Below are 12,853 nucleotides of genomic sequence, written 5' to 3' on the forward strand. Positions count from 1 at the left end.
TTCAGTGCTTACATGTAGAGTGAGTGTTGCATTCAGTGCTTACATGTAGAGTGAGTGTTGCGTTCAGTGCTTACATGTAGAGTGAGTGTTGCATTCAGTGCTTACATGTAGAGTGAGTGTTGCGTTCAGTGCTTACATGTAGAGTGAGTGTTGCATTCAGTGCTTACATGTAGAGTGAGTGTTGCATTCAGTGCTTACATGTAGAGTGAGTGTTGCGTTCAGTGCTTACATGTAGAGTGAGTGTTGCATTCAGTGCTTACATGTAGAGTGAGTGTTGCATTCAGTGCTTACATGTAGAGTGAGTGTTGCATTCAGTGCTTACATGTAGAGTGTGTGTTGCGTTCAGTGCTTACATGTAGAGTGTGTGTTGCGTTCAGTGCTTACATGTAGAGTGAGTGTTGCGTTCAGTGCTTACATGTAGAGTGAGTGTTGCGTTCAGTGCTTACATGTAGAGTGAGTGTTGCGTTCAGTGCTTACATGTAGAGTGTGTGTTGCGTTCAGTGCTTACATGTAGAGTGTGTGTTGCGTTCAGTGCTTACATGTAGAGTGAGTGTTGCGTTCAGTGCTTACATGTAGAGTGAGTGTTGCATTCAGTGCTTACATGTAGAGTGAGTGTTGCATTCAGTGCTTACATGTAGAGTGAGTGTTGCATTCAGTGCTTACATGTAGAGTGAGTGTTGCGTTCAGTGCTTACATGTAGAGTGAGTGTTGCGTTCAGTGCTTACATGTAGAGTGAGTGTTGCGTTCAGTGCTTACATGTAGAGTGAGTGTTGCGTTCAGTGCTTACATGTAGAGTGTGTGTTGCATTCAGTGCTTACATGTAGAGTGAGTGTTGCATTCAGTGCTTACATGTGGAGTGAGTGTTGCATTCAGTGCTTACATGTAGAGTGAGTGTTGCATTCAGTGCTTACATGTAGAGTGAGTGTTGCGTTCAGTGCTTACATGTAGAGTGAGTGTTGCATTCAGTGCTTACATGTGGAGTGAGTGTTGCATTCAGTGCTTACATGTGGAGTGAGTGTTGCGTTCAGTGCTTACATGTAGAGTGAGTGTTGCATTCAGTGCTTACATGTAGAGTGAGTGTTGCGTTCAGTGCTTACATGTAGAGTGTGTGTTGCATTCAGTGCTTACATGTAGAGTGAGTGTTGCATTCAGTGCTTACATGTGGAGTGAGTGTTGCGTTCAGTGCTTACATGTAGAGTGAGTGTTGCATTCAGTGCTTACATGTAGAGTGAGTGTTGCGTTCAGTGCTTACATGTAGAGTGAGTGTTGCATTCAGTGCTTACATGTGGAGTGAGTGTTGCATTCAGTGCTTACATGTGGAGTGAGTGTTGCATTCAGTGCTTACATGTAGAGTGAGTGTTGCATTCAGTGCTTACATGTAGAGTGAGTGTTGCATTCAGTGCTTACATGTAGCGTGAGTGTTGCATTCAGTGCTTACATGTAGAGTGAGTGTTGCGTTCAGTGCTTACATGTAGAGTGAGTGTTGCATTCAGTGCTTACATGTGGAGTGAGTGTTGCATTCAGTGCTTACATGTGGAGTGAGTGTTGCATTCAGTGCTTACATGTAGAGTGAGTGTTGCATTCAGTGCTTACATGTAGAGTGAGTGTTGCGTTCAGTGCTTACATGTAGAGTGAGTGTTGCATTCAGTGCTTACATGTAGAGTGAGTGTTGCGTTCAGTGCTTACATGTAGAGTGAGTGTTGCATTCAGTGCTTACATGTAGAGTGAGTGTTGCATTCAGTGCTTACATGTAGAGCGAGTGTTGCATTCAGTGCTTACATGTAGAGTGAGTGTTGTATTCAGTGCTTACATGTAGAGTGAGTGTTGCATTCAGTGCTTACATGTAGAGTGAGTGTTGCGTTCAGTGCTTACATGTAGAGTGAGTGTTGCGTTCAGTGCTTACATGTAGAGTGAGTGTTGCGTTCAGTGCTTACATGTAGAGTGAGTGTTGCGTTCAGTGCTTACATGTAGAGTGAGTGTTGCATTCAGTGCTTACATGTAGAGTGAGAGTTGCGTTCAGTGCTTACATGTAGAGTGAGTGTTGCATTCAGTGCTTACATGTAGAGTGAGTGTTGCGTTCAGTGCTTACATGTAGAGTGAGTGTTGCGTTCAGTGCTTACATGTAGAGTGAGTGTTGCGTTCAGTGCTTACATGTAGAGTGAGTGTTGCGTTCAGTGCTTACATGTAGAGTGAGTGTTGCGTTCAGTGCTTACATGTAGAGTGAGTGTTGCATTCAGTGCTTACATGTAGAGTGAGTGTTGCGTTCAGTGCTTACATGTAGAGTGAGTGTTGCGTTCAGTGCTTACATGTAGAGTGAGTGTTGCGTTCAGTGCTTACATGTAGAGTGAGTGTTGCGTTCAGTGCTTACATGTAGAGTGAGTGTTGCGTTCAGTGCTTACATGTAGAGTGAGTGTTGCGTTCAGTGCTTACATGTAGAGTGAGTGTTGCATTCAGTGCTTACATGTAGAGTGAGTGTTGCATTCAGTGCTTACATGTAGAGTGAGTGTTGCGTTCAGTGCTTACATGTAGAGTGAGTGTTGCATTCAGTGCTTACATGTAGAGTGAGTGTTGCATTCAGTGCTTACATGTAGAGTGAGTGTTGCATTCAGTGCTTACATGTAGAGTGAGTGTTGCATTCAGTGCTTACATGTGGAGTGAGAGTTGCATTCAGTGCTTACATGTAGAGTGAGTGTTGCGTTCAGTGCTTACATGTAGAGTGAGTGTTGCGTTCAGTGCTTACATGTAGAGTGAGTGTTGCGTTCAGTGCTTACATGTAGAGTGAGTGTTGCGTTCAGTGCTTACATGTAGAGTGAGTGTTGCATTCAGTGCTTACATGTAGAGTGAGAGTTGCGTTCAGTGCTTACATGTAGAGTGAGTGTTGCATTCAGTGCTTACATGTAGAGTGAGTGTTGCGTTCAGTGCTTACATGTAGAGTGAGTGTTGCGTTCAGTGCTTACATGTAGAGTGAGTGTTGCGTTCAGTGCTTACATGTAGAGTGAGTGTTGCGTTCAGTGCTTACATGTAGAGTGAGTGTTGCATTCAGTGCTTACATGTAGAGTGAGTGTTGCATTCAGTGCTTACATGTAGAGTGAGTGTTGCGTTCAGTGCTTACATGTAGAGTGAGTGTTGCGTTCAGTGCTTACATGTAGAGTGAGTGTTGCGTTCAGTGCTTACATGTAGAGTGAGTGTTGCGTTCAGTGCTTACATGTAGAGTGAGTGTTGCGTTCAGTGCTTACATGTAGAGTGAGTGTTGCATTCAGTGCTTACATGTAGAGTGAGTGTTGCGTTCAGTGCTTACATGTAGAGTGAGTGTTGCGTTCAGTGCTTACATGTAGAGTGAGTGTTGCATTCAGTGCTTACATGTAGAGTGAGTGTTGCATTCAGTGCTTACATGTAGAGTGAGTGTTGCATTCAGTGCTTACATGTAGAGTGAGTGTTGCATTCAGTGCTTACATGTAGAGTGAGTGTTGCATTCAGTGCTTACATGTAGAGTGAGTGTTGCATTCAGTGCTTACATGTAGAGTGAGTGTTGCATTCAGTGCTTACATGTAGAGTGAGTGTTGCGTTCAGTGCTTACATGTAGAGTGAGTGTTGCATTCAGTGCTTACATGTAGAGTGAGTGTTGCGTTCAGTGCTTACATGTAGAGTGAGTGTTGCATTCAGTGCTTACATGTAGAGTGAGTGTTGCGTTCAGTGCTTACATGTAGAGTGAGTGTTGCGTTCAGTGCTTACATGTAGAGTGAGTGTTGCATTCAGTGCTTACATGTAGAGTGAGTGTTGCGTTCAGTGCTTACATGTAGAGTGAGTGTTGTATTCAGTGCTTACATGTAGAGTGAGTGTTGCGTTCAGTGCTTACATGTAGAGTGAGTGTTGCATTCAGTGCTTACATGTAGAGTGAGTGTTGCATTCAGTGCTTACATGTAGAGTGAGTGTTGCGTTCAGTGCTTACATGTAGAGTGAGTGTTGCGTTCAGTGCTTACATGTAGAGTGAGTGTTGCATTCAGTGCTTACATGTAGAGTGAGTGTTGCGTTCAGTGCTTACATGTAGAGTGAGTGTTGCATTCAGTGCTTACATGTAGAGTGAGTGTTGCGTTCAGTGCTTACATGTAGAGTGAGTGTTGCATTCAGTGCTTACATGTAGAGTGAGTGTTGCGTTCAGTGCTTACATGTAGAGTGAGTGTTGTATTCAGTGCTTACATGTAGAGTGAGTGTTGCGTTCAGTGCTTACATGTAGAGTGAGTGTTGCGTTCAGTGCTTACATGTAGAGTGAGTGTTGCATTCAGTGCTTACATGTAGAGTGAGTGTTGCATTCAGTGCTTACATGTAGAGTGAGTGTTGCATTCAGTGCTTACATGTAGAGTGAGTGTTGCGTTCAGTGCTTACATGTAGAGTGAGTGTTGCGTTCAGTGCTTACATGTAGAGTGAGTGTTGCGTTCAGTGCTTACATGTAGAGTGAGTGTTGCGTTCAGTGCTTACATGTAGAGTGAGTGTTGCATTCAGTGCTTACATGTAGAGTGAGTGTTGCATTCAGTGCTTACATGTAGAGTGAGTGTTGCGTTCAGTGCTTACATGTAGAGTGAGTGTTGCGTTCAGTGCTTACATGTAGAGTGAGTGTTGCGTTCAGTGCTTACATGTAGAGTGAGTGTTGCGTTCAGTGCTTACATGTAGAGTGAGTGTTGCGTTCAGTGCTTACATGTAGAGTGAGTGTTGCATTCAGTGCTTACATGTAGAGTGAGTGTTGCGTTCAGTGCTTACATGTAGAGTGAGTGTTGCGTTCAGTGCTTACATGTAGAGTGAGTGTTGCATTCAGTGCTTACATGTAGAGTGAGTGTTGCATTCAGTGCTTACATGTAGAGTGAGTGTTGCATTCAGTGCTTACATGTAGAGTGAGTGTTGCATTCAGTGCTTACATGTAGAGTGAGTGTTGCATTCAGTGCTTACATGTAGAGTGAGTGTTGCATTCAGTGCTTACATGTAGAGTGAGTGTTGCATTCAGTGCTTACATGTAGAGTGAGTGTTGCGTTCAGTGCTTACATGTAGAGTGAGTGTTGCATTCAGTGCTTACATGTAGAGTGAGTGTTGCGTTCAGTGCTTACATGTAGAGTGAGTGTTGCATTCAGTGCTTACATGTAGAGTGAGTGTTGCGTTCAGTGCTTACATGTAGAGTGAGTGTTGCGTTCAGTGCTTACATGTAGAGTGAGTGTTGCATTCAGTGCTTACATGTAGAGTGAGTGTTGCGTTCAGTGCTTACATGTAGAGTGAGTGTTGTATTCAGTGCTTACATGTAGAGTGAGTGTTGCGTTCAGTGCTTACATGTAGAGTGAGTGTTGCATTCAGTGCTTACATGTAGAGTGAGTGTTGCATTCAGTGCTTACATGTAGAGTGAGTGTTGCGTTCAGTGCTTACATGTAGAGTGAGTGTTGCGTTCAGTGCTTACATGTAGAGTGAGTGTTGCATTCAGTGCTTACATGTAGAGTGAGTGTTGCGTTCAGTGCTTACATGTAGAGTGAGTGTTGCATTCAGTGCTTACATGTAGAGTGAGTGTTGCGTTCAGTGCTTACATGTAGAGTGAGTGTTGCATTCAGTGCTTACATGTAGAGTGAGTGTTGCGTTCAGTGCTTACATGTAGAGTGAGTGTTGTATTCAGTGCTTACATGTAGAGTGAGTGTTGCGTTCAGTGCTTACATGTAGAGTGAGTGTTGCGTTCAGTGCTTACATGTAGAGTGAGTGTTGCATTCAGTGCTTACATGTAGAGTGAGTGTTGCATTCAGTGCTTACATGTAGAGTGAGTGTTGCATTCAGTGCTTACATGTAGAGTGAGTGTTGCGTTCAGTGCTTACATGTAGAGTGAGTGTTGCGTTCAGTGCTTACATGTAGAGTGAGTGTTGCATTCAGTGCTTACATGTAGAGTGAGTGTTGCATTCAGTGCTTACATGTAGAGTGAGTGTTGCGTTCAGTGCTTACATGTAGAGTGAGTGTTGCATTCAGTGCTTACATGTAGAGTGAGTGTTGCATTCAGTGCTTACATGTAGAGTGAGTGTTGCATTCAGTGCTTACATGTAGAGTGAGTGTTGCATTCAGTGCTTACATGTAGAGTGAGTGTTGCATTCAGTGCTTACATGTAGAGTGAGTGTTGCGTTCAGTGCTTACATGTAGAGTGAGTGTTGCGTTCAGTGCTTACATGTAGAGTGAGTGTTGCATTCAGTGCTTACATGTAGAGTGAGTGTTGCATTCAGTGCTTACATGTAGAGTGAGTGTTGCGTTCAGTGCTTACATGTAGAGTGAGTGTTGCGTTCAGTGCTTACATGTAGAGTGAGTGTTGCGTTCAGTGCTTACATGTAGAGTGAGTGTTGCGTTCAGTGCTTACATGTAGAGTGAGTGTTGCGTTCAGTGCTTACATGTAGAGTGAGTGTTGCGTTCAGTGCTTACATGTAGAGTGAGTGTTGCGTTCAGTGCTTACATGTAGAGTGAGTGTTGCATTCAGTGCTTACATGTAGAGTGAGTGTTGCATTCAGTGCTTACATGTAGAGTGAGTGTTGCGTTCAGTGCTTACATGTAGAGTGAGTGTTGCGTTCAGTGCTTACATGTAGAGTGAGTGTTGCGTTCAGTGCTTACATGTAGAGTGAGTGTTGCGTTCAGTGCTTACATGTAGAGTGAGTGTTGCGTTCAGTGCTTACATGTAGAGTGAGTGTTGCATTCAGTGCTTACATGTAGAGTGAGTGTTGCATTCAGTGCTTACATGTAGAGTGAGTGTTGCGTTCAGTGCTTACATGTAGAGTGAGTGTTGCATTCAGTGCTTACATGTAGAGTGAGTGTTGCGTTCAGTGCTTACATGTAGAGTGAGTGTTGCGTTCAGTGCTTACATGTAGAGTGAGTGTTGCGTTCAGTGCTTACATGTAGAGTGAGTGTTGCGTTCAGTGCTTACATGTAGAGTGAGTGTTGCGTTCAGTGCTTACATGTAGAGTGAGTGTTGCGTTCAGTGCTTACATGTAGAGTGAGTGTTGCATTCAGTGCTTACATGTAGAGTGAGTGTTGCATTCAGTGCTTACATGTAGAGTGAGTGTTGCGTTCAGTGCTTACATGTAGAGTGAGTGTTGCGTTCAGTGCTTACATGTAGAGTGAGTGTTGCGTTCAGTGCTTACATGTAGAGTGAGTGTTGCGTTCAGTGCTTACATGTAGAGTGAGTGTTGCGTTCAGTGCTTACATGTAGAGTGAGTGTTGCATTCAGTGCTTACATGTAGAGTGAGTGTTGCATTCAGTGCTTACATGTAGAGTGAGTGTTGCGTTCAGTGCTTACATGTAGAGTGAGTGTTGCATTCAGTGCTTACATGTAGAGTGAGTGTTGCGTTCAGTGCTTACATGTAGAGTGTGTGTTGCGTTCAGTGCTTACATGTAGAGTGAGTGTTGCGTTCAGTGCTTACATGTAGAGTGAGTGTTGCGTTCAGTGCTTACATGTAGAGTGAGTGTTGCATTCAGTGCTTACATGTAGAGTGAGTGTTGCGTTCAGTGCTTACATGTAGAGTGAGTGTTGCGTTCAGTGCTTACATGTAGAGTGAGTGTTGCGTTCAGTGCTTACATGTAGAGTGAGTGTTGCATTCAGTGCTTACATGTAGAGTGAGTGTTGCGTTCAGTGCTTACATGTAGAGTGAGTGTTGCATTCAGTGCTTACATGTAGAGTGAGTGTTGCGTTCAGTGCTTACATGTAGAGTGAGTGTTGCATTCAGTGCTTACATGTAGAGTGAGTGTTGCGTTCAGTGCTTACATGTAGAGTGAGTGTTGCATTCAGTGCTTACATGTAGAGTGAGTGTTGCATTCAGTGCTTACATGTAGAGTGAGTGTTGCGTTCAGTGCTTACATGTAGAGTGAGTGTTGCGTTCAGTGCTTACATGTAGAGTGAGTGTTGCGTTCAGTGCTTACATGTAGAGTGAGTGTTGCGTTCAGTGCTTACATGTAGAGTGAGTGTTGCGTTCAGTGCTTACATGTAGAGTGAGTGTTGCATTCAGTGCTTACATGTAGAGTGAGTGTTGCATTCAGTGCTTACATGTAGAGTGAGTGTTGCGTTCAGTGCTTACATGTAGAGTGAGTGTTGCATTCAGTGCTTACATGTAGAGTGAGTGTTGCGTTCAGTGCTTACATGTAGAGTGTGTGTTGCGTTCAGTGCTTACATGTAGAGTGAGTGTTGCGTTCAGTGCTTACATGTAGAGTGAGTGTTGCGTTCAGTGCTTACATGTAGAGTGAGTGTTGCATTCAGTGCTTACATGTAGAGTGAGTGTTGCGTTCAGTGCTTACATGTAGAGTGAGTGTTGCGTTCAGTGCTTACATGTAGAGTGAGTGTTGCGTTCAGTGCTTACATGTAGAGTGAGTGTTGCATTCAGTGCTTACATGTAGAGTGAGTGTTGCGTTCAGTGCTTACATGTAGAGTGAGTGTTGCATTCAGTGCTTACATGTAGAGTGAGTGTTGCGTTCAGTGCTTACATGTAGAGTGAGTGTTGCGTTCAGTGCTTACATGTAGAGTGAGTGTTGCATTCAGTGCTTACATGTAGAGTGAGAGTTACCAGTCTTCTTGGACTTGTACCAGATGGTCATGCAGTCGTCCTGCAGTCTGAAGTATCGTTGCTTCTTCCAGCTGCGAGACTTCACCTTCCTCATCACCGTCCCCACCAGCATGGACTGCAGGTTGTCATCACCCTGGATACCTGGGGACACACAGAGACATATAGAGACATATCACTGTCCTCTACATCACCCTGGATACCTGAGGACACACAGAGACATATAGAGACATATCACTGTCCTCTACATCACCCTGGATACCTGAGGACACACAGAGACATATAGAGACATATCACTGTCCTCTACATCACCCTGGATACCTGGGGAGACAGACACAGAGACATATAGAGACATATCACTGTCCTCTACATCACCCTGGATACCTGGAGACAGACACAGAGACATATAGAGACATATCATTGTCATCTCCCTGGATACCTGAGGAGACACAGATACATATAGAGACATATCATTGTCCTCTACATCACCCTGGATACCTGAGGAGACACAGAGACATATAGAGACATATCACTGTCCTCTACCTGGATACCTGGGGACACACAGAGACATATAGAGACATATCACTGTCCTCTACATCTACCTGGATACCTGAGGACACACAGAGACATATAGAGACATATCACTGTCATCACCCTGGATACCTGGGAGAAGATATCAAATGGAACACAACCACCATAGAGACTACTAATCATTGTGCAAATGTGCATATCCCTGCACTGTCTGCATATAACCTTGATACATGAAAACTGGTTCACTCCTTTCACTTATTTTTGTTTTGAATGTATTGTACTATATTGACACAACACTGTTACTGTACAAACACTCTATAGCTAGGGTCTTCCACAGGGGGTCCGGGACCCCTAGGCGGTCTTCAGAGTTACTACAAGGGGTCCTCCAAATCTTCCAATCATTTTATATTAACAACTTGAACCCTAGTGTCCATATCCTGAGAACTGTAACCAAAAATAGCAGATCTACAAGCTCACAACGCCTCGCAGCACGAGGCGTTGAATGGAAGTTCAATGGAAGCTCGTCTGAGGACGACTGAGAGAGAGAAGTGGTTAAATATCTGAAAATACAAATTGACATGAATCCAAAATACACTGATGATTGTGCTGTCAAACGATGAAACTATATGGAATCTATGAACAGGTTGTGGGGGTCCCTGCTTCATTTCTCTCTCAACTAAGGTGTCCTTGGCCTGAAAACGTTGAAGACCCCTGCTCTATAGCAATGATTACTATCAGAATACTAGTCTCTAGCCCTCTGGCACCTGGCATTTTGTTTTAAAATAAAAAAGATGGCCATGGGTGTTATGGCAGAGTCCAGAGGATGGTAACCTTTTAACAAAAGCAAGATCACGTACAGCATATCCCTCCCTTTACCTTAACATAATCCTAACTCTATCCTATAATTCTAATGGCCAGCCATAACCCTGTAACCCTCAACTTTCTATACCCTGATACAGAGGAAACTGCAAAGCACACAAAAAGCCAGCAAATACGTGTACTCATACACACACGCACGCACGCACGCACGCACGCACGCACGCACGCACGCACGCACGCACGCACGCACGCACGCACGCACGCACGCACGCACACACACACACACACACACACACACACACACACACACACACACACACACACACACACACACACACACACACACACACACACACACACACACACACACACACACACACACACACACACACACACACACACGCCCACTGCATGTTTAGACTAGGAAACAGCTTAGCCTACTTCAACACAGATCAAGCCAGCCATTAGCAGGCAGAGGGCGGGGGTGAATTGGTTATTTTTAAGAGCAACTGCCCTAAATGTGACTTTGAATGAGCCAGAGCACTGCACGGTTCTTTTTACACCACCTCAGAAAAGTACCGCCACAATAACTGATGTTAAAATACAGGTGCGTAGATCTATGCCATCCTATTCATCTACAGTTAACACAGTTATTCCTTCAATTCATGGAGATTTTGTAGTTGTTGTTGCATTCTTAATCCAATAATTTGATGACCGGGTCATCGGCCAGATTTAAGGCCAATACTACGTCTGTGAACTTCCCGTGCAAACTGCGCGAGGATGTTCATTTCAGCACGGCTGAAGAGCCTATTTCAACCTATTGCTGGGTCAGAAGAGCCTATTTCAACCTATTGCTGGGTCAGAAGAGCCTATTTCAGAAGAGCCTATTTCAACCTATTGCTGGGTCAGAAGAGCCTATTTCAACCTATTGCTGGGTCAGAAGAGCCTATTTCAGAAGAGCCTATTTCAACCTATTGCTGGGTCAGAAGAGCCTATTTCAACCTATTGCTGGGTCAGAAGAGCCTATTTCAACCTATTGCTGGGTCAGAAGAACTACCTGGGGTTCCACTCAGGGACGTGCAGAGAATGTTAGAGAGGCAGGAGGTGAAATTAATAAAAGGGCCTTTAGGGGAAAATATCGAAAATAGACCTCCAAGCTCACAACGCTGCGACGCGTTGGAGGTGAATACTGGAGATGTGGCGTACAGCATGTATTTCTACACAGAGAGGGCAATTCATTCAACATAAGATGCTGCAATCAAGTTCAGGAGAGTTTGGAAAAGAGGGCATTTGCATTTCTTTCACCATGGTAAAAACTGCATTCATGGTCTGGAGGGGGCATTTTTTACAGAGGGATAAAAGGGCAGGGGCTCAAGCCCCCTTATGTGTATGTAACGGAGGTGATCCGAACCTCCCGCGTGAAAGTCCAATATCTCAACCATTACTCCAAAGGGACATCCCTATGGAATGAGAGCAGATAGACTTTTGAGGCTTCAGGCTGGGGCTGCGACTCATCACACTGTACGGCGGTCTACGACCCACCACATGTGCACGTGCCTGGTTCAACTTACAGTATGTCTTCTTACTTAAATTATTATTTGGGAGACTCCTCTGAGCACCACCAGATGGGGGCTCAGGTACCACCAGTGGTCCATGGACCACAGGTTGAGAACCACTGTGCTAGAGCAACTAACAGACGCTGAGCAACACTTACGCAGGCCACTCCCCGTGGACGCCATTTGTAGTTCTGTCACTCCTCTGCCATCTGCAGAAAACACAGAAACAGAACCGTACATGAAACACAGAAAACACAGAAACAGAACCATACATGAAACACAGAAAACACAGAAACAGAACCGTACATAAAAAAAGAAACAGAACACAACAGAATTTAAAAGAAATCGACACAATTAAGCCCCTTTTTTCTCGACTGCAGCTTTAGCACCACACTACACCACACCACACCACACCGCACCACATACTAATATCTACATTTTCCATTACACAAAAGTAGCCCTATCGGTAAGAAACAAATTGACCCTTTTAACTGTGATTATAATACAATAAAAATTTGTATTACAACTATCCTAAATTATAATACACTATAATAGATTATAACAGTGATTATAACACAATAATCTATTATCATGTATTACAACTATATCCTGGTGGTCTAAATGAAAAGTCAGTGAGTGATCAGTCATTATGAAGTGTTTAGCCCTATTTGGCCTAGCTCAGACCTACTCTAGATTGGATACTTTTTAGTACCACATTTAGTACCACTTTCACACCACTCTGTGAAACCCAGGTCCTTGTAGTGGAAAACCTGGTACAAGTGGGTGGTGTGGTGTGGAGTGGTGTGGAGTTGGACCAGTGGAAAAGGGGCTTAAGAGAAATGTAGAACAATTGTTATTTTGGTCAACATTTGCCTGTTATCTCTCCTATGGTACCAACATCACATACAACATGTTATCTCTCCTATGGTACCAACATCACATACAGCCTGTTATCTCTCCTATGGTACCAGCATCACATACAGCCTGTTATCTCTCCTATGGTACCAGCATCACATACAGCCTGTTATCTCTCCTATGGTACCAACATCACATACAGCCTGTTATCTCTCCTATGGTACCAACATCACATACAGCCTGTTATCTCTCCTATGGTACCAACATCACATACAGCCTGTTATCTCTCCTATGGTACCAGCATCACATACAGCCTGTTATCTCTCCTATGGTACCAGCATCACATACAGCCTGTTATCTCTCCTATGGTACCAGCATCACATACAGCCTGTTATCTCTCCTATGGTACCAGCATCACATACAGCCTGTTATCTCTCCTATGGTACCAACATCACATACAGCCTGTTATCTCTCCTATGGTACCAACATCACATACAGCCTGTTATCTCTCCTATGGTACCAACATCACATACAGCCTGT

General features: G+C 44.0%; 1 protein-coding gene across 1 annotated transcript in view; it reads right to left on the reverse strand.

Moving 5' to 3' along the window:
* LOC308279901 (1-phosphatidylinositol 4,5-bisphosphate phosphodiesterase delta-4-like) overlaps positions 1–11,662 on the reverse strand; it is a gene marked incomplete at its 3' end in the record, with an annotated part of 59,007 nt that extends 47,345 nt beyond the window's left edge. The window contains exons 1-2 of the mRNA XM_080720121.1: positions 11,617–11,662; positions 8,538–8,696 (exon numbers count right to left, since the gene is read on the reverse strand). Coding sequence (XP_080576247.1) covers positions 8,538–8,696; positions 11,617–11,641 — 184 coding nt within the window. The 5' untranslated portion in view covers positions 11,642–11,662. The remainder of the gene's footprint in view (positions 1–8,537; positions 8,697–11,616) is intronic.
* Positions 11,663–12,853: the final 1,191 nt, after the last annotated feature.

The sequence above is a fragment of the Nannobrachium achirus genome, assembly GCF_963921795.1.
Source record: "Nannobrachium achirus genome assembly, chromosome: 24".
Classification (NCBI taxonomy): Eukaryota; Metazoa; Chordata; class Actinopteri; order Myctophiformes; family Myctophidae; genus Nannobrachium; species Nannobrachium achirus.